Genomic DNA, 22,515 nt, shown 5'->3' on the forward strand with positions numbered 1-22,515 from the left:
TTCTGTATATTTTATGTCCTTACAGGTGTGTGCCAGCTAACTTAATATTATTGATACGCTGTGGGAAGATTTCAGATATACAGTGCATGCAATAAAGCAGGGGTGTCAAACTTGCCATGTCATGTGACGTGTTGTGACATATTGCAACTTTTTTTCCCATTGCCGGAGCTGGGGTGGACACAGTTTCAGCATGATGCATCTGGCCCACGGGCTGGCAGTTTGACACCCCTGCAATGAAGTGAAAGAATATTTCTGAGCAAAAAGAATTCTGTGAGAGTTGGAAAAAGAATTCTAAATGGAAAAGTACTACAGAAAGACTTTAATCTTGCTACAGGAAATGTTTGTTACTCTTTATTTCTGCCAAGGCAGATGCTACAAAGTGCCTAACCGTTTTCATAACCCTGTATAGTTACATAGCCATCATATCCCTGGAGCCTATTTCAGTGGGAAATAAGAGAATCAAGCAAATCCACCAGAGAGAGGTAAGTTTATAAAAGCATCTTATGGTACATAGATACATAAATAGAATTTTTAAAGGTAGGAAGGCCTTTCCCTTAGGAAAAAAAAGAGTAAAAGCCACAAGCATGATTGTGCATGCTTATATTAATTATATATATATATATATATATATATATATATATATATATATATATATATATATATATATATATATATATATATATATAATTTATATATATAACATATATATAACATATATATAACTTATATATATAATTTATATATATATATATATGTTCTTATGTTAACTGAATTTCTTTTTAAATATCCAACCCAGGTGGGATGTCTCTTTCTGCTTGAGTCCCAGCCCTGTCAACAGTGAATGACTGGTCTCTTCGAATTGTGCAATACTCTGTACTTTGGAAAGCATCAATTTGGGAAGCTAAAAAAAAAAAACCAGCATAGAAGGAAGCATATATGCCCAGTGCAAGAAGACTGAGAAAATCAGTCTTAAATCTGTATCATTAAACAATTGTGTGTTGTTTTTTCAGATTGTGAGCTTTGGGAAAGGACAGGTGGCTTAGGCTGACCAAGAACATGGTTAACTTTTTCCACCCCAAAGATGGACGAGTTGCAAGGTGAGCTCCTGTTCTGCTCCTGATCCCCTTCCCGCCTTCTTCACAGCACTTGAATATCCCAAATCTGTGTGGGTCTCTCTTCAGATGACTCCCAGAGGACAGCGTGCTCCCGGTCGTAGGTTCTGCCTCCTAGCAAGACAGGAGGAAAGGGTGAGTGTGCACTGGAAAGAAGCAATAGGCAGTTATACCCAAATAGCAGCCACAATGCGGGGAATCAGTTTCTTCCAATATCAGTACCAATTTCTTCCAATTTAGGTAGTCTTCAACTTACGACCACAACTGAGCCCAAAATTTCTGTTGCTAAGTGAGACATTTGTTAAGTGAGTGAAGTTGTTAGTAACACGGTCGTTAAGTGAATCTGGCCTCCCCATTGACTTTGCTCTTCAGAAGGTCACCAAAGGTGATTCACATGACCCCTGGGACATTGCAACTGTCATAAATATGAATCTGTTGCCAAGCGTCTGAATTTTGATCGCGTGACCGTGGGGATGTTGCAATGGTCGTTAGTGTGAAAAACAGTTATATGTCACTTTTTTCAGTGATGTTGTATCTTTATATGGCAAAAAAAAGCAGAAAGACACCAAGAGTAATTCTATTAACAGTATTAAGACATTCAATTTTAATGTTCATGAACCTTAATTTTAAATTAAGTTCAATGTATTTTGGGCCCTGGCTCTGCTCATTTTTTCAATGTGGCTGCTGGCACATTGCTCAAAGAAGGAGAACAGCTACCAGAAAGGTTTGCTGTGAGAAAATTGCCTGTAAGGCATTTGAAAGATTTTGCAAATTAAAGGACCATATTAAGTTAATATTATAAATTCTTATTTATATATTACTACATCACTGGGAATTAATGCATATCGTGTGCTATATTACTGCAATTAGCTATGCTATAGATTAGCCTGTGTATGAAATATTACTATGAAAATGCAGATAAGCATTTTAAGCACATAAGAGAACAATTATAGCACATTATATTGCATATCTATGTGCATTATCTATATATGCATTTTAAGCACAAAAACTATATTATTATTATTATGTATTCCATTTCACATAGAGTATCTATGCATTTTAAAGACTTTTACAATATGAAATGTTATATTGCTGTATTAGCTATTTGTGTAACTATACTGTATATGTTATTATGAGAAAATATTTATAAATATTTTAAAATAGTTACATAATATGAAGTAATATATATTACATATTTTACCATAATGCATATAAGCAATTTAAACAATATCAGCTATTAAATATTGCTGTAATATATAAGATATTATCATACTATGAAATAATGCCTGTAATAAAAACACAGGATCAAGATCTACTTGTTGTATATACTGTTGTAACATATATTAGGAATGTATTTAAACATTACTATAAAATGAAACAGGCATTTTCAACACATGCAATATCAAGTATTATATTACTATATTACAATATCTGCATATTTATGCATTACTGTATTAATAAGAGGTAGTGCATATATAGTTAGCATTTTAAACATGCATTCTCCGTTATGTAATACAATAAATAGAAGATATTTCTAGGAACCGGGTCCTGGGAATGGAGGAAATTCTAATGAATGCAGGATGATCCGGCTACGGTTTGATAGCTCCCGCCAGAACAAACTATATGCTACTAAAATTCTAATTCCTATAATCTTTAACTGGGCAAAACGGTGCACCATAGGGCAAACCATTTGAAATGGGCTAACTTACAGAAGGCATCCAAAATCTAGGACCCATGTCTCCTGTGGAGCTGAAATTTGGCAGATTTTATAAAACACTTTATGCTTTAAATATAAAATAGTTTATGACATGATACAAAATGCCACAAAATATTTCCTATGCTATGCAGTTCAATGTGTGCTATTTTCAAGGCAGATACATCTCTGATGTATTCCAACTTTTCCAGGGAGGGCAGTATATTAGAAGCTCTGTTATTGTTGAAAAAATTGAGGAATCTGATAAGCAAATAGTTTTGAAACAATGGCCCAACATAAGTTGTCTAGTCTCTCCTAAATCCTGTCTTCTGAAACTGCTCTTTGGAGCTAAGTCAGAATTATCACCACCACCACCACCCCATTCTGTTACCTTTCACATCTAGAACTTTATCTTCAAACATCTGGCTGCATATTCTCCCAAATGAATCAATTCTCCACGTCTGCCGGGGCATTCGACTCTCAGACCATAAAACCACTTTGGTGCTATTTGCAGCTGCACCAATCACCTGGAGGCTCATATTGGGTGCAACCTGAAAACCAAGAACAGGGTAAGCATTTTTACGAATTCTAGTAAAAAGAACCATTATTAGTATTTTTTTAAAATTTTTATCATCAAAGTAGTATTAAATTATGGGATCGTTTCTCAACCTGATCTGGTCTAGATATGTTGGAGGACAACCTCCATGATCACCAGATAGAATTGGATTGGTTGGCTTAGAGACTATAGGGATTATACTCCAACAAATATGGAAGTTATTGGCTTGTACAAGACTTTAATGGTGAAGGTCTTCAATCAGAAGAATTTAAACTCATGGATGATACACCTCCGTCAATGGTTGCTAATCATGATGGCTACTTATTAACTCCAGGATAAGAAGCAAATGAATTTTGGGGGGCAGAAATATCTGGTTAACAATTCCAGGAAACAGTGTCGATGTTTGGACACTTTGGGCCTGAAAACCTCTTTTCTGACAGTTCTTTGGAGGCAACAATGTGACCTAAGGGATGGCCCAAGTGCCACTACAAAAAATGTAAAAAAAAATTCTGTAGAGAGTTTGCATTCTGCTAAAGGTAGTACAGGATCATGGGCTACTATATATTAATTATCTGGAAGAAACAGAATCTTCAGCTTTGAAAAACTGAAACAGCCAATATAGATGGGCAAGATGAATTGTTTTATTCACTCCAGGGATGGGGAGATTTTGAGCAAGTGGGGTAGCAATCTAATTAGGAGATCAAATGGAGAAATGGTTGGAATCATGAACTGATACACTCCATTCTACAAGTTAATATTGCAAGTCCCACATCTAGGATATTACTCATCTTGCTTGTTTCTACACTATTAACCCTACTGGGAGACAAGCTCCCTGGACCTGGTATAAATGCTTGGGTATGTCTAGAACCAGATTGATACATTCTTGGTTGCTTCAGCCTCTATCTCTATCCAAGTGGATGAAGGCCCTTACTTGGTTCTTCATAAGTCCCTCTTCATAGTACCAGATGCAACTGTTCTGGTCATTGATCTCCGAAACCAGGACTCGTCCAGCTTTCATGTCTTCAACGTCATCAGGCACAGAAAGGAAGGTCTTCAACTCTTGATTTTTTATTCGAAAATAGATTCTTCTCTGCAAAAAGGGGAGGGGAGATGAATGTTAAAAAAATGATAACACTACGAATTAGTTTGAATTGTCTGTGCTTGTAAACAAGTCCTGTACTGTGGAATAACATCTCTACTGTATCTACAAGATTGGGAATGCTTACTTGGATGTTATAGGAACACCGAGCAACAAAAACACAGGGAGAAAATTCTGGTTGTAAAGAACTACAGCTGTCATAGAATTGAAAGATACCCCAAAAGTCATCTCGCCCAACTCTTGGCCCCAAGAAGAAATGCACTGTATAAAGAGAAAAACATCTTGCTTCCTTTTCAGGAGAGAAGAGACCACTGCTTTACAAACATTGTCTTTCCAAAAGAGATTTAGACTCTTGAGATATTGTTCTTAATTCAGACTTGCAATCTTTTCTTAGATGTAGAGCCCATATGTATTTATTTCTTAGTTATAACATACATAGAAATCTCATATCTATTTGCTCTCTCTACATTTGTCTAACATCCCTCATTCTGCACAAGTAGCGAAGAGGAGAGTCTGGTGATCACATGTATTCATTCAATTCCATCTATGTTCATCCATCCATCCCAGATGATCAGAAAATTGTAAGACCCACCTGCTTGATGGGGTACAGGGAGCCAATATGTTGAATCCCACTGTATGTCAGCCAGTTGGTGATTTCCATGCATTCCAAAACCCACTGATGGCCTCGGAAGTCACTGTGCTCACATAGCACCCAGCTGTGAATTGGAATCAAACCAGTCATAGGAGGAAAAAAAATAGCAAACAGATCATTGATCAGTATCAGTTGTCAAATGTTTTTTGTCAACTGAAGCTCAAGATACTTTCGTTGTACCAAAAGAAGTGAATATTTGTAGCTCATGGTTGAACTAGGAAGTCCTTGTTGCTTGGCTGTTTTCTTGCAAACATCTCATTATCCAAGTAAGTAATAGTGATTACTATCCAGCTTTTCAACTGTGCAGGTAATGGTGATTGCTACTCAACTAAGCACTGATGATGTTACTTCCCATCGCCCAGTACGCTCACACAGAGAAGGCCTCGTCAGGGTACCGTCGGCTAGACAATGTCGGCTGGCGACCCCCAGGGGGAGAGTCTTCTCTGTGGGAGCGCCAGCCCTGTGGAACCAGCTCCCCCCTGAGCTTCGGATGGCCCAAGATCTCCGGTCCTTTCGCCGCGGCCTCAAAACAGTCCTTTTCCACCTGGCTGACCTGGACTGACAGGGATTTTAATTATGTTTTTAATTTTTAACTCTAATTTTTAATTTATTTTAATTTTAATTTATTCTACAGGGGCCATTAATTTAATTTTTATTTTAACTTCTGTATTATTGTATGTTATTGTGGTTAGCCGCCCTGAGTCCTTCGGGAGATAGGGCGGCATATAAGTCCCAAAAATAAATAAATAAATAAATAAATAAATAAATAAATAAATAAATAAATAAATAATTGGGTAATGAAACATCTGCAAGAAAACAACTAAGCTCAGAGAGCACCAAGGACCCCATACACTGATTGCTTACTCAATCAGTCTCAAGGGTAAATGTATATTGCCCTGAAAAATGATAACTTTACAGCAACTGCCCCCAATTAGTATTCTCTCAGGATGTGTTGGCTTTCAATCCACCCAATCCTTCTGTCATTGAGAGTCAGTTTGGTGTAGTGGTCAAAGCATTAGCTAGAAACTGTGAGTTCTAATCCTGCCTCAAGTGCAAATCTGGTTGACCTTAAACCAGTCACTTTCTCTCAGTCCTAAGAAGGAGGTAATGGCAATCCACTTCTAAAAAACTTTGCGAGAAAACTGCAGGGACCATTCCAGGCAGTTGCCAAGAGTTAATGCTGACTTGAAGGCAAAACCCAGAATCCTTCAGCAGCACAGCGACAGGTCAAAGCCAGAACAACCAAATAAGAACAAATGCAAAATATGCACCTAAAGACATATATTAGAAGAATATGCATATAAAAAGTGTTGCTCAATGGCAGAAATGGCCGATACACCTACACAAGGAGGAAACAATTTGAATAAGAACGTACAGGTAGTCCTTGACTTATGACCACAACGAAGCCCAAAACTTCTGTTGCTGAGTGAGACATTCGTTCAGTGAGTTTTGCCCCATTTTGCCACCTTTCTTGCCACAGTCGTTACGTGAGGCCCTGCAGTTGGTAAATTAGTAACACCTTTGTTAAGTGAATCTGGTTTCCCCATTGACTTTGCTTGTCAGAAGGTCACGAAAGGGAATCACATGGCCCCCAAGGACACTAGAGTCGTAAATGTGAACCAATTGCCAAGCACCTGAATTTTGATCAGGTGACGACACGGATGCTGCAAAAGGTCATAAGTATGAAAAACGGTCACAAGTCACTTTTTTCAGTGCTGTTGTAACTTCAAACGGTCACTAAAGTGAAGGACTACCTGTATACACTATTGGAAGTACATTCAAAAGTTCAGACAAATGAAGAAGCTGGGCTGAATCTGCAGTTTGGAAGGAGACAAATGCAAACGCAAAGGGAACAGTCCATCCCCTGGTTTTTAATTTACTTACATCCCACCCTTTACTCGGACGGAGAGCACGTGATTATTAAACCCTTCAGCTTTCAGGCTGCGTACTTCACTATTCAACTCAATCTCCTTCCCTTCGAAACACTCCAGTCCGTGCAGGAAGATGGAAGGCTCAGAGAAGAACTGTTAAAAAAAACAACAGGAAGAGCAGAGAACAAGATGAAAACAGAGTGGGGGTTATTCGGTCAAACTACGTAATGTAGGCCATCTCAAAGTATGATGGGAAAGCTCTTTGGTGAGAGATTGGCATGCAATCTGGAAATTCTGTGAGCAACTGCTACTCTAATGACAAGAATTTCAAGTGAACGAGAATTATTTTGGAAAAGATGTCCATCAGGATGATCATTCGCAGGTAACAATAACAATTATTCCAAGGGGTATAGATTTCATTTTATTTGGATTTTATCAAGGTCTCATCTTGGAAAAATGGGGAAAAATAGACTAATAATAATAATAATAATAATAATAATAATAATAATAATAATAATAATAATAATAATAATAATAATAATAATAATAAGTAGTTGGAAGGGACCTTGGAGGTCATCTAGTCCAACCCTCTGCTAAGGCAGGAAACCCTATACTGGATAATGGACAGTATAAGACAGCCTTTCCAAGAGGGGGTCTTCAGAAGTATGTTAGACTACAATTCCCATTATCATTGGTGTGCAGCCTATAACCAAGTTGCCTGAGGACGATGTGAATTGTAGTCCAATAAACAACACCACAAAGTGTAAAAGAAATACAACATAAAAAATTATTGAATGAACATAAAGTGAGACTAAAGACCATCAGTCGACCTAGCCTGGCACTTTCCTTTCCACAGTGACCAAATGGCAATGCCAGAAGCCCATGGACAAGAAGAATGCTCTTCTTGATGCCCCCAGCACTAATAAATTTCCCTGACTTTTCTAAATCAAATTATTGCAGTTATTTTGACTAGCTGACCAGTTACTTCCATATCTTGTACCGAGCAGTTTCCTAAGTTAATTGTTTCTAATGTGAAAAGGTATCCTCTTCCTATTTTGAACTTATACTTCCCAAAATTGGACAATCAAAAAGAGAAAGACTCTTTGCTTGAGTCAAACTTGACTCTTGAACATGTCCATGTCCATGTAGTTTGCTAAGCAGCAACTGAGTAATAAGAACTCCAGATAAAGGCTTAGGAGGATGATCGTCATGACTTACAATAGGGACTTTCTTCAGAGAGCAGATAGCTGTAGTGAAGGCACAACCCATGGAGCTCAGTGTTGGATACTCGCCTTCTGAGAGAACGTGCTGCTCACCACCAAAATTGTGGCCATCATAAAGAATCCAGCTAAGAAGAGACAATTTGAATGTGACATTTGTGTGACTTTAGAGGCAGTGATCAAAACCTCATCAAAGAAACAATTATGAGTTCATGGAAACCTGATCTCCCTTTGAAGTTTACCTGAACACCATCTGAATAGCAAACCAGCTTCTACTGAAAACACACTCACCTGGGAATAATGGCTAGACTGAAAATGGGAATATTGCTCTTAGAAATATATATATATAATTCCTCTTTGGGTCTTATTAAGTTTCCTAGAAGCTCAAAAGGAAAGTGTTGGTTTTATTCTCCCCACCCACTTTCTACATATGTTATGGTAATTTTTTTCCTTCTGTTATTTTTCCCCATTGACGTCAATGGCTCAGTTGACAGGACTGTCTGGGGAAGCCCCACAAAATGACTCAGAGTTATATATTTTAACTACTTTGACATTGCTGCTTTATATGAAAAGTTATCAACCCACTGAATCATTTCACTCTCTGAACTGTACTTTGGATAGACTTCCCTCCCTTTGAGAATTGCTCTAATTCCCTCCTGTGGAAACCTCCTTTTCCTTAAGTGAAAGGGAACTGAGCACCGTTTCTTTGGGATCTGGAACAGGAAACATTGGCAGAATGGCAAGAACAAAATGAGAATGAATGTGGGAGGTCCTATTGACAAAAGAGATCATTACCTGCCTCCATTGACCCTACAGGAATGGGGGACTAAGTTCTCTGGAAGAGTTGCTTGGTCCTCCTTAAAAGTCATGGAGTTTCCTGAGAAATCAGGTTCCGAGAAGAGTTGGATCTAGGAAGTCAAAAATATCTTGATGTGAACAAGAGATAGACTGAAGTGGCTTGGAATAACTGTCCCGCAGTTGTAACCATTTTGTTTTTAAAATGATGGTTTTCAGAATTCCTTAAGGAAAGGAAATTGTTTTGCCTTCCCCATATTACCTACGGGAGCACCTACTGCCGGCGTCAACTTCCCTCCGTCCTGTACGTTCCCACAGAGAGGGCCTCCTCAGGGTACCACCGGTCAGAGAATGTCGGCTGGTGACCCCCAGGGGGAGAGCATTCTCGGTGGATGCACCAATCCTTTGGAACCGCTTACCGGCTGAACTCCGGATGGCCCCTGACCTTCGCTCCTTCCGGCGTGATCTAAAAACTTATCTATTCGAACAAGCCGGCCTGGCCTGATGGATTTGGGTTTTAATATTATTTTAACTAATGTATTCTTATTTTTATTGCCCTGTACACCGCCCTGAGTCCTTCAAGAGAAGGGCGGTATATAAATCAAATAAATAAATCAAATAAATAAATAAATAAATAAATAAATAAATAAATAAATAAATAAATAAATAAATAAATAAATAAATAAATAAATAAATATTGGCTGGGAATTCTGGGGGTTGAAGTCCACCCATCTTAAAGTTGACAAGGCCTGTGGGGAGGCATTCAAAGGACGACGACTACCATATTTCCATTGATGAACCTAATGTATTATAACAATATGATTCTTATCCATCCTTCTTCTCTGAAAATACTATATTTATAAAATATAAATAACCTGATCATCCAGTTACTACAGGAGAAAGCAACCTTTTTTTTTTAATCTGGGAGGGGAGGTGTGCTTCACTTTTAATTTTTATTTAGCTAATTGCCTGCAAGGAACACAGGAATCATGGCAATAAGGCTACCAGAAGCAGAAAGGTAAAGATTACGAAATTTCAGAGAAGCTATATTAAATACAGCCTTTATTTATTATTGGGATAGGAGAGGGAAGCAAAACAGGATCAGTGGTCCAGTTTAGTAAAGGCTCAAGAAGCATCATATAAAGCCTATAAACAGCTTTGGGTTTGCCCACCTCTCAGCTAATGGACCAAACCAACTCAAATGTGGTAATCTTGCTAGAGTAGCATAATGTGACATAAAAACTACCTTCGTGGCGTACTTCTCAATACCAGCTGCTCACCTTTGAAACGAAGAACAGGCTGCTGCGTTCCCCAACCTGGTAGAGGGAGAGAGGTGGGGAAATAAAAATAAATTATGATACAGTATTTGGACCAGGTTAGAGAAATGTACAGTTTATTCAGTGGTGGGATTCAGATACATGTGAACAACCGGCTCTCTGCGTGGATGCCACTTCCGGAAGTCCATTCTGGGCTTGGGCAACGAAACATTAGCTACCGGTTCTGCCAAAGTGGTGCGAACCGGATGAATCCCACCACTGGGTTTATTACTGATTGGATGATCTGGCTAGCCCAAAATAGGAAAGAGGCGTAACTATACTACAGAATTCACTATGTGAGTGAGATCATCTCAAATGGGAAAATGGCCAGTGCGCTGCAACCTCTTTTCAGTTTTGGACTAAAAGAATTCTCTGAAAAACATTGTGTTCAGCTATCACGGGTGTCAAACTCAATTTCATGGAGGGCTGCATCAGCATTGCGGTTGCCCTCAGGGGGCCGGGTGGGTGTGGTCTGGGTGGGCATGGCCTACTGGGTGGGCGTGGCTAAAGTGCGTATGGCCTACTTGGTGAGCATGGCCAGCTCTACATTGTTCGCCTCAAGGGTGCCTATGGGGGCCTGGGCAGGGGTGTGACAGATCTGAGGGTCTCTGGCAGAAGGAGGGTCTCTGGGCCAAGGCCAAGGCAGTGGGGGCCGTTCCCTCACTGTTTCCAGGATGGCTTCGCGGGCCACATGAAACCACTTTGCAGGCTGGATCCGGCCCCCGGGCCTTGTGTTTGACATGTCTGAGCTAGATCGACCATAGTGCTCATTGCTTAGTTGTTAATCTCTGAAGAAGATATGAGAGGGCATAAGATATAGGGCAAAACTTTAAGGCTTCTCCTTTTCTTAATGGAATGGAGTTCCTACTTCAGATCACCAGGAGGGCTATATGCAAATGCAGAAGGATCCAGAGATAGTTGTTGCTTGAAGACTTGGAACGTGGGTTGTGGGACATTATATATGAAGTGGCAGGAAGTGAAGACAGACGTCTGGACCTTACCTGTAGGACAGGTTGCACGGAGGCAATCTGGCAACTGGTTGCTCCCCAGTCTTCACAGTTGTGATATACTCCTTTCTCCAAAATGTATTGTTCCCCACTGAAATTCTTGCCTTCATAGGCTACCCACCTGGTCACAGCAAAGGAAATAAAATTATCCACAACTCCATATTCATGTACTAGTCCCAAAATAGTGTTCTGGTGGGGCATCAGTTCTATCCCCTCTGTTATCCTCTGAAAACAGTTACAGTTACTGATTTAAAACCTGAGTGCTCCAAGAGGCCTTTAGTCCCAGGAATGCTAAGGTTACAGCCTGGCCAAAATTGAGACAGGCAGTCTGAAAGCTAAGATTGCTAGTTGGGAACTTAGAAAGATGATATCCCAATACAGTACATGTGTAAGATGCACTGAGTAATGCTGATGGAGCGATCTGAGACAACTTACAGAATAACACAGTTGGAAGGGACCTTGGAGGTCTCCCAGTCCCACCCCCTGCTCAAGGAGGAGAGTCTATAGCATTTCGGACAAACGCCTGTCCAATCTCTTCTTAAAATCCTCCAGTGATGGAGCACCCTCAACTTCTGAAGGCAAAATGTGACACTGATTAATTGTTCTCACTGTCAAGAAATTTCTCCTTATTTCTAAGTTTCTCTCCTTGAGACAGTGGTAAGCAGTGATCTTTGCTGCATCTCTTTCTCTCTGTCATGCGTTCACTTACTGACCATTTCACTTAATAACCTGATCGTTGGAATGGCACTTGATCATTAAATGAGGAATGGGTGTATCAAGAAGGACTCTGTACCATCCATGTTTGAACATCATCTTCTTTCCCAGAACAGAAAGTAAGTTTCCATTCCTTGTGCTCAGGTTTGCCTGTTTCCATCAAGGTGGTCTCTCTACATTTCCCCAGCAAATACTCACACTCCATTCAGGACATGGATGGATTGTGTCATGATGCCATAGCTGGCCAGCTCAACATCTGGCAGAGCCTCACTGAGCTCAACACAGGGGCCCTCTTCAAAATCCATGGCTTCAAAAAGTACAATGGCTGGGTCCAAAAAGTCCTACTCAAAGAGATTAAAAAAAGTGAATGTATCATAATGTAGCAATATTATTTACCCATGTTCTTGGTAGACTTGCCTAGAATTGCCCTCTGAAACTCAAATTATCCCGGGGTCACCTTTTGCAACCTTCTGACAAGCAAATCAACGAAGAAGCCAGATTCACTTAACAACTGTGTTACTAATTTAACAACTGCAGTGATTCACTTAACTGGCAAGAAAGGTCATAAGAACTATCTTGCTTGGCAATGGAAATTTTGGGCTCAATTGTGGTTGTAAGTCAAGGACCATGTGCACATGGTTATAATAAATCCACCTTCTCAAAATACTACTTTCAGCTGAGCAACGTGGTGGTAGAGGAGGCACAAAGTTTGCTTTTTTATGTCTTTGTTAAGTTTAAGCCACCTTCACGTGTGTGGTTGCCCCCTTGTGTTGGATACCCCACCGTTTTAATATTCCACTTTTTTTAATGAACATTTCATCCTTTTTTTTCACATCTACCCCACCACTAACACCACCAGTCTCATTGTATTGTTCTCATGCTTTACGTTCGTTTTGATATTTGGAATTTTTTTTAAGGGAGTTGGGTACATTAAGATTACACTAGAAGTGTGATAGCGAAAAGTTTAGGAATCCCTCCTCTAAAGCCATGTTCCCCAACCTTAGCAACTTTAAGGTCAATGCATGTCCCTCCCAAAATTCCCCTGCCAGCAGGAATTCTGGGAGTTGAAAGTTGAGGTCCAGACATTCTAAAGTAGCCATGGTTGACAAACATTATGACAAAGGTTAAATATTTCCTTAGATAATGCTGCAGGACCAAAGCACCCTAGATCTCCCATTTTCAATTCAGCGAGGAAACAGGCAGACTTACTGTCCGGATCAGCCTCAGCGACAATAGCTCTTCATTATAGCCACCCCATTCTGTCCAGTCACAGTATTCCCCTTCTTCCAATAGGTACTGATGGCCACGAAAACCTTCTTTCTCATAGCCAACCCAGCTGGAGATGACAATACACCAACCATAAAAGAAGGGAAAAGAGGAAAACTACTCTGATTCCTGAATATAAAAGTGCTTCTTTCTCTCAACTCTACGGAGATTCTCAATCATCCAGGTGTGGGTTGTCCCAAAGGTGCTTTTCCAAAAAAGGCAATTGGACTTTCTTGGTTTTTTTTCCTTGAAAACATTTTGCTTCTCGCCCAAGAAGCTTCTTCAGTTCTGACTGAATGGCGGCTGTCCATTCAATCAGAACTGAAGAAGCCTTTTGGATGACAGGCCAAACGTTTTCAAGGAAAAAGCCAAGAACATCCAGTTGCCTTTTCGGAAAACCACCTTTGGGATTTTTCTTTCTCTCCTTTCCCGAATCAGCCTATTAAACAACGGACAATATGGTTCCTGCAGCGAAAATAGTCTTTTTGTATTTATCTTTTTAAATTAATCTTTCTTTTTTTAAAAAAAATGTGTGCGAGAGACAGAAAACAAACAAGTGCAAAGGAAGGGAATTTTTTTTTTTTGGTGGAGAAATAGTGGAAAATTTAGTATTCATTTCAGAAACGGAAAACGATCTCTAAAATGTTTTTCCTTGTTATTAACAATGTATTTTTATGGTTAGTTTTCGTCAATGATATACTGAGTACTAATTGTACAACTTTGTCATTCCTTTGTCCAGTTATTGATACAATATTTTTGCATCTTATTTATTGTATGGTTCTGGGTGGATTCCCCAGTGATGTGTGTGTGTGTGTGTGTGTGTGTACTGTATATATGAGTAATAAGAATATACCATGATGCAATAAGAAACAGTAAGAAAACAATAGTAATAACAATCAGCAGAAACCACTTTTTAAAGCCCAGGGTGGCTTGTCTTTGCCTTGCTTTTTGCAAAGAAGCTAATGTTTTTGCTTCCCAGGCGAAGTAACATAATACAAATGGGGGAAATCATGTTATCCAGAATTGCTCACCAGCCTCCCACGATTCTCAGAGAACCAGCAGTGGACATCATGGAATCCTGGTTGTTTTCTGACTTCCTTAAGTTGTAAATATCTCGGCTTACTTCCCAGCTATGACCCTGGAAATCTGGCCTTTCAAAAATTAGAATCTGGGAAGACAACGATGGAGAATGAGATGAGCATTTGTCTGGCTTACACATAATACTTAATACTGATTTAAGAGAAAAAAAATATTGGGATGGGGGAATGAGTAAATGCTGAAATTCCCAGGGAGCTGAATCACAATTACAGATAGTCCTTGACTTTCAACCATTCTGTTAGTGACAATTCACAGTTAAAACAGCATTGAACAAACTGACTTATGACTGGGTTGCACACTTGTGACCATTGCAGCATCCCCATGGTCATGTGTTCAGAATTCAGGCCCTTGACAACTGGCATGTATTTGTGACAATTGCCCTGTCCTGGGGTCATGCAATCACCAACTATAACCATCCCAGCCAGCTTCCAACAACCAAAGTCAATGCAGGGAGCCAGATTCACTTAACAATCACATGATTCACGTAACAACTGCAATAATTTGCTTAACAAATGTGGCCAAAATGTCATAAAATGGAGCACTACTCACTTAACAGTTGCCTTGCTTAGTAACAGAAAGGTTGGGCTCTATTTCAGTCATAAGTCAAGGACCTACCTGTATACAGAATTTAGAAGAACCTGGGAAGTCACCTGGTCTAACCTGTAAGGTTTACCTTACCGTTGACACCATAACAAGTTCTTATTTGATTGCTTAATCAATTTCTCTAGCTGCCCAACTCAAATAAGTGACTCTGCTTGACACTTTTTATCTTCCTTTCATCGAAGTTCACATGCTTATCTTTTTATGCCCAATTTTCTATCTATGAATATAGTGTCAGGATCGATGAGAAAGACCTTGGGGGAATGGGCAAAGAGATGCTGTCAAGAGAGAAGTCAGATAAGAGGCAATATCACTCACAGCTAGATAGTTGGAGGATTAAGAGGCTTAAAAGAGACACACACACCCCAGTTTTTTGGGCTGTAAAGGAGACGGGGGGGGGGGGAGATTTGTACTTTCATACTTGCAAGATTGTTTCAATGTAGTTTTACTAAAGTAGAAATAGCTGATCTGATTGTAGTTCTTATCTGGATTCCCCCTCAAGATTGACACATACGCAAGAATATTTTCTTCCACTCCTGTATGTTAAGTACCTTTGTGGTCTAAAAAACGGAAGTCTGTTTTTCCTGACACCAACCCCTTGTGGAAAGCAGAAATGTCCTGCTTGCCAAGTTGTTCAACTTTCTATTGATTTCAGAAGCCAGTTTAATCAGCAAATTTGATCTTAATCCTTTCCAAGCAGACTCATTCCCTTCTACTTAATGTTACAATATCTATAGAAAACTATCGCTTAATTTTCTCTGTTTATATGATGTGCGTGTGCAGCCCCCAAGAACAGATTTTAGTTGACAGTCTATGAGAAAATGCAAGGGTCTGAAAGAAGGGAAGTGAGGTAAATGAAGGCAGATTTTAAAGGCAGCATCAAGGGGATGCATTATGTGTTATATGTCCCATGAGTCCTCCTCAGCATATTAATGGAATTAATCTAACTGCAGCTTCAATTTCAAAACCATTTCTGGAGATTTCTAAAGTAGAATCTTTAGAAATATGTAAATTGCAAGCACCATAAAATAATGTCTATTCCATATATATATATATATCTTCTAATATATATATCTTCTAATGTGTTCTGCTAAAAAAAAACAATTTTGCAGCAAACTCAGATTCTCTGTCTCTACTTTTTGCAAGGATGTATTTCTATCCAGTGATCAGACTTGTCCATGATCCCATTACCTTGGGCTCTGCAGGAGTTTCAACAACTGGGGGACCCTGAAATGAGAATAAACAAAAAGGAACATTTTATAAATGGATCTATTGATTATGGTTTCCTTTTCAACTCATCATTATCTGGATTCTTAAGACATTTTCTGGTCCCACTTTTGCACAAGAATTCTTCCTGACATTAGATTATCATCCATCAGAATTGTCTTGTTTTCAATATTAAAATAGGAATTGGTTAGGTAAAGGTAAAGGTTCCCCCGCACACGCGTGCTAGTCGTTTCCGACTCTAGGGGCCGGTGCTCATCTCCGTTTCAAAGCCGAAGAGCCAGCGCTTGTCCGAGGACGTCTCCGTGGTCATGTGGCCGGCATGACTAGACGCCAAAGGCGCACGGAACGCTGTTACCTTCCCATCGGAGTGGTCCCTATTTTTCTACTAGCATTTTTACGTGCTTTCGAACTGCTAGGTTGGCAGAAGCTGGGACGAGTAACAGGCGCTCACTCTGTTACGCAGCACTCGGGATTCAACCCGCCAAACTGCCAACCTTCTGATTGACAAGCTCAGCGTCCTAACCCACTGAGCCACCGCGTCCCTTAGGAATTGGTTAAGAATTTCAAATTTCCTCACATACACTTAACATTTAAAAAAGTTCAAAGGCAGGGGATAAAAACCAATTTGACCAATTCACTAGTGCAAGCAGAATGCTTTGATTCCTTAGTTCTTTTAAAAATAAAAAAAGTCAACCAATAACCATATTTATAGCAACGAATTTGGACTGTGACCTCTTTGTTTTTTTAAAAAAGAGTTACGTTGTGGATGAAAGTGTCTCTGCTGGAAATTGTAGAAACTGCTTAATTCACCTAGTGCAGATAGGCAAAAGCAAGGGGGCACGTGGAGGTCAAAAAAGTCAAAATGGCAACCACAACCACATGATCAAAGCTTGGTTCATTTTAACATGTATCACTAAAAGGGCCAGGGCTTAATTCATTTGCTATTGCCATCTTCTTTTTTTTAACACTCTCACCCCTGAAAGATGAGAATTGGGTGAGAATTGAACAAAATTTATACTTTTCCCCTCAATCAAGACAAAAGAAATTGTACTTTTTAAAAAAATCTGGAAGATACAATCACACTACTGGTACCAAAATGCTCCGTTTTCTTCCAAAGCCATTTGATAAAAGTTGTATACCTTTGAAGAACGTGCAAACAAGCCTTCATGCATTTGCACCTTTAGCAGCTTTAATGTTCTGCATGGTTGTGGATGTTTTTACTGTGCTGCTATTCTAACAGTTCAATACTGGTTCCTTTTTTAAGAAAAGAATTTGATTGCCTAACTCACCTTACTGATTTCCAAATCAGTCAGAAGGGAAGGAGGTTGCTGTGTTAGCTGAAACTGCAATTTATGCCACAGCATGGGACTGACAGTGGCTTCAGGGCAACGAAATGTTGGCCAAAGTACAATAAAAGAATATAAAGAGAACAGCCCAATCAGAACTGAATGTGCTTATGGAAGGAGAGGGTGTGGAAAAGATAGAAAAATAAGAAAGGAAGTGGAATGAAAAGCAGTGAACTTGCATTCCACAGTGTAACATCTGGTTACACATCTCACTTGCTTAAATGAACTAAGTAAGCAATGATTAAAGTAATGAAGAAATGTACAAACATACGTGCATTCATTTGTATGAGGCACTACACTTTTCTTAAACAAATTAAAGACATGTGTGCTTAAAAAAACAAACCTGTCATTCAGCTGACTTGCACAAATAAAATACCGGTTGAATACATTTGGTAAAAATAGCACTTCATTTTTTTAAAAAAATAAATTGCTGCACCTGTAGTATTTAAATCTGCCCTCTCAGGGTGAGAAACAAATAGACATAGGCAATCTGCAAAATAAATTTTGTTGTCTGCATGTTTAACATGTTCGGGATTTCCATATGTGGATTTTGTGCTGCTTCCACATGAGTCCCATATTGATGGGATCCTCAAGGGTTATTAAGTTTTTCAGCTAATTCGCATGGTTTATTTCTGGCTCAAATTGCAGTGGAAGAAATTCCCTCTTTTAAAACTATGAAGCTCTAGAGCAGGGATCCCCAACCTCCTCGCTGCAGCCCACTACTGGGTCATTCAGAACCAGGCTGTGGAAGTGGTGGGCAAGTGCACAAGCATCCACAGCTGTGCAAGCTGCGGGCAAGCCCATGCACGCATGCTCCATTAGTGCAAGCAGGTGGGCATGTGTGCCAACTGCTCACATGAAATCTTTCTGGCCCACAAGCCATAAAGATTGGGGGACTCTGTTCTAAAGCAATGTTTCCCAACCTTAGTCATGTTAAGATGTGTGGACTTCAACTCCCAGAATACCCCTGTCAGCAAGGATGGCTGGGGCATTCTGGGAGTTGACGTTCATACACCTTTACATGGCTAAGGTTGGGAAACACTGCTCTAAAGCAAGGTTTCTCAACCTTGGCAAATTTAAGGTGTGTGGACTTCAACCTCCCAAATTCTCCTTTAAGCTAAAATGCAAACGTAAATCTAAAGTGCAAACAAATGAACAAATAAAGTCACAGTAGTAGAATTCCCTGGGTTTGAGAACTTCTCCAAGACATGGCAACTGAGGATCAGATGAACTTGCCTCTTGAGATCTAGTCCATCCATTAAGGAATCAGTATAAAAAGGAAAAAACAACTCACGATGACCTTGCCCTTAATGAATTAGAACATTAGAGCTAGAATGTGTAAATGTATTTTTTCCCAAGAATCAGTAGTACCTTTTCCTGACTTTAAATCTGACTAATGAGTTTCTGTGTGATGTTAACTTGCTTGGTCGTGTGCTGTTAATAACATATATGCATAAAGAGCCCTGATGGTACAGTGGTTAGAATGCAGTATTGCAGGCAAAATATGCCCACAGCCAGCAGTTCAATCCTGACCAGCTTGAGATTGACTCAGACTTCCATCCTTCCAAGTTAAGTAAAATGGGGACCCAGATTGTTGGGGGCAATATGCTGACATTGTAAACTACACAGAAAGTGCTATAAAGCACCATGGGCAATATATAAGCTAAATGCTATTGCTATTTTTCCAGGAGATACTTACCAGTTTAATTGGATGCATGGAGCAAATGGAGGGGTCCTTTGCACCCCAGGCTTGCAAATTGGGATATCCACCAGGTTCTAAGACATATGGGTCATCATCAAAGAATGGTTTGGAATAAACAAGCCACCTGTGGAATAGAGAGATCTGTAAAAGAACTGGCAAAACAAATAATGATAACATGCCTACTGAATGGAACTGAATATCCCAAGAGATCTTCTGGAAGGAGACAGTTTGTTTGATTAATGCCTTAAGTCAACTAGCCCAATTTGTGTTTTGCAGACTAATACGTAAATTAGAAGACAATGATTGGTTGTTTTTTGTCCATTTTCAAATTTTACAATCTACCCCAACTCACAAAATAAGCAAAATATCTATAAAATACACAGTTCAGAGCAATACATGTACAGAATTCTGTATTGTGCAAAAAAAAAGAAAAATCTGAACAAGAAGAAGCATGGATTATTTGTTTGAAAATTTCAACAGTACGCTGGGTTTTCCAAGCAAGTTCAGAAATGGTCTGCAGAGCTTGCCCTTAAATGCTTCCAATAAATAAACATTTGAATTTCCAAATGGATGTGAGAACCAGTTGTGAGAAGCTGTAAGACAAAGCATCAAGACCACTTTTCCACCCGTACTTTGACCGAGCCATCTCTCTTGCAACCAGAGAATTCAGGACTCTACCACGGTAAATTGTAAATTAGCCACACACCAATGTTCCTCTGTGTGGAACTGTTGCTAGTAACCAATAAGCCTTCCATTAGAGAAGGAGCTAATGGCCACTCTTCAGATCTGTCTAAACCAAAGAGATCACTGTCAATTTCAGAAAAGGCAGGTACAGCCACACTCTTCTGTGCATTAATGAGTCACCTGTGGAGATGGTTACCAACATCAAATCCCTGGGTGTGCAGTTAACGAGTAGGCTGGCTTGGTTGCTCAACAGCGAGACACTGGTGAAGCGGGCACAGCAGCACCTGCATTTTCTGTGTCTCATGAGAAAAGCACAGCTTCCTTCCCCTGTCCTGACCACTTTCCAAAGGGGGGCGATCAAGGTTGACTCAGCCTTCCATCCTTCCGAGGTAGGTAAAATGAGGACCCAGATTGTTGGGGGCAATTAAGCTGACTTTGTAATAATGCCACTGGGGGGGGCGAAAGCCCTAATAAGCAGGCATATGCATAGAATGAAGGCTATTGCTGAGCACATTTGATTTGTGCTTAGATTGTAAGCCGCCCTGAGTCTTCAGAGAAGGGCGGGATATAAATGGGATTAAAATAAAATAAATAAATAAATAAATAAGAGCATCCTGTCATACAGCATCACAGTCTGGTTTGGAAGCATCACTGCTTCAGACGGTGCAGAGAGTGATGAGGATGGCAGAAAAGATTATTGTCAGTTCCCTCCCTTCCATACAGGACATGGCACAGAAGCGTTGCTTGAGCAGGATCCACAGGATTGTCTCAGACACCACATATCCTCTTCACGACCTGTTTTCCTTGTTACTTTTTGGGAGGAGGCTCTGTGGTATCCAAAGCAGAGCATCCAGATTCAGTCATAGTTTCGTTCCATACAGTATTAACCTTGTAAACTCTAAAGCTTCCTCTTTTTGTAACGTATTCAAGATGGTCAGTGATTAAAATTTATGTTATTTATATGTAAGGGTGTAGGTTTATGCATATGTTGTATATAGCATATTTAAATATGTGCTATGTATGGGTACATTTTGAGAGCAAGCAACTAAATTTCATTTTTAATGTGTGCCAATGTGCCCACAGTAAAAAAAACAATGACATTAAAGGGTATCTATCTATTTTAGTCTCTATAAAATGAAGTCAAGCACTTTAGCTCAAGATCACCTCTTATAAGCTGGGTACCCAAAACAGGAGGGAAAAAAAAAGTGTCTTACAGGCCAGAATGTACAATGATAGATGCTGCGTTCAAGGGTTGCCCATACATTCGTAAATCTTCTGCAGAATTGGTGAATCTCTGTTTTCTCCCTTCACCATTTTCCTCCGCAAAAAAAGTGATCTCGGGGAATTTGTAATCCTGCAAAGAAGTTTCGCTTGTTAAAGTTGATTTCCATAATCATTACTTCCTAGCATTCAGTAATGGTTACATATTTCAACAGTCGATAAATCTTTTGTTTTTCAGAAAATGATTGTCTAGAAGAGATGGCCCTGGTCAAGGCAGACTTAATGCACCAACCAATTCATTCAAACTACTGTCGAGTGCTTTGCACTGAAAAATGGAAGCTTCAGTCACTTAGGGTTATAATTTGAACTCAGTCCCCTTTACCTGCACAACCCGCTTGAGAGAACCAATACAGAAGGGGGCATTCTCTCTTTCTGACTCTTCCTTGCAATACATTCTCCAAGGGTTAGTGATTTCCACATTCCCTTCAGCCAGCACGCACTTCCTCCCATGGAATCGGGGCTTTTCATACATCAACCAGCTGGAGAGAATCAGAAAGAAACAACATTGGGTGAGGATCAAATAGAGCCAAGTTTTCCACTTGAATTCTGGAGTTGGACTGGCTGGTGTATGATGCTGATGGAGTTCCTTGGGTATCCACCCACATTCCTCAAGGTCTTTAAAAGGGAAATGCCTTTCATCTGTACCGAACAAGCATACTAACATTTATCAAAAATATCTTACATAATGTTTTGCTTCAATCGCAAAAAAATGGAGGGGAACAAAAATGTTGGGAGATTCTCCCATCCTCCTCCTATTTGTCCTTTTATTCCTCCATAGCTCCAGAGAGAGACAGTTTTACTGTATGCATTCAAATAATAGTAGCACAGAAAACAGTGTCAGTGTTCATCCAATAATTAAAGTTGGGGTAGGATAGCAAACATGATTTACTTCAAAGAACAGCTGTTATGCCCACTGGGAAAATACTTAATCAGCCCAATTTATCTGGACAGCTCATACCCAATATATGAGGGAGGTTAATCTCCTTTACTGTGCTGTTCCCTCCCAGTAGCTGATATTTAAGAAGGAGAGGTGAACCAAATCAGGAAACTGATTCCATATAAAGAGTAGAACTTTTGAAATAGGATATAGTAGAGATGAAAAAAATTCAGCACTCTGCAGGAATGTTGGTGGAATTGACAGATTTTTCTAAGACGGATAAACTAAGTACTTTGATTGCAGTAGAGAGAAAATAATAGCTATGTTTAATGATGATGAAACCTCTTATGCACCTTTCGGATAATAATGCGATTTACATTTTTTTTATAATTAGACAAG

At 39.6% G+C, this 22,515-nt stretch overlaps 1 protein-coding gene across 1 annotated transcript in view; it reads right to left on the bottom strand.

The window, feature by feature from the left end:
• Positions 1–1,035: 1,035 nt before the first annotated feature.
• CRYBG2 (crystallin beta-gamma domain containing 2) overlaps positions 1,036–22,515 on the bottom strand; it is a gene marked incomplete at its 5' end in the record, with an annotated part of 28,878 nt that continues 7,398 nt past the window's right edge. The window contains 16 exons of the mRNA XM_083369847.1: positions 1,036–1,226; positions 3,197–3,356; positions 4,293–4,451; positions 5,053–5,176; positions 6,997–7,136; positions 8,202–8,331; positions 8,999–9,111; positions 10,279–10,314; positions 11,316–11,442; positions 12,234–12,376; positions 13,245–13,371; positions 14,333–14,469; positions 16,191–16,226; positions 19,272–19,398; positions 21,173–21,312; positions 21,562–21,718. Of these exons, the coding sequence (XP_083225973.1) occupies positions 1,138–1,226; positions 3,197–3,356; positions 4,293–4,451; positions 5,053–5,176; positions 6,997–7,136; positions 8,202–8,331; positions 8,999–9,111; positions 10,279–10,314; positions 11,316–11,442; positions 12,234–12,376; positions 13,245–13,371; positions 14,333–14,469; positions 16,191–16,226; positions 19,272–19,398; positions 21,173–21,312; positions 21,562–21,718 (1,945 nt within the window). The 3' untranslated portion in view covers positions 1,036–1,137. The remainder of the gene's footprint in view (positions 1,227–3,196; positions 3,357–4,292; positions 4,452–5,052; positions 5,177–6,996; positions 7,137–8,201; positions 8,332–8,998; positions 9,112–10,278; positions 10,315–11,315; positions 11,443–12,233; positions 12,377–13,244; positions 13,372–14,332; positions 14,470–16,190; positions 16,227–19,271; positions 19,399–21,172; positions 21,313–21,561; positions 21,719–22,515) is intronic.

The sequence above is a fragment of the Vipera ursinii genome (assembly GCF_947247035.1).
Source record: "Vipera ursinii genome assembly, chromosome: 9".
Classification (NCBI taxonomy): Eukaryota; Metazoa; Chordata; class Lepidosauria; order Squamata; family Viperidae; genus Vipera; species Vipera ursinii.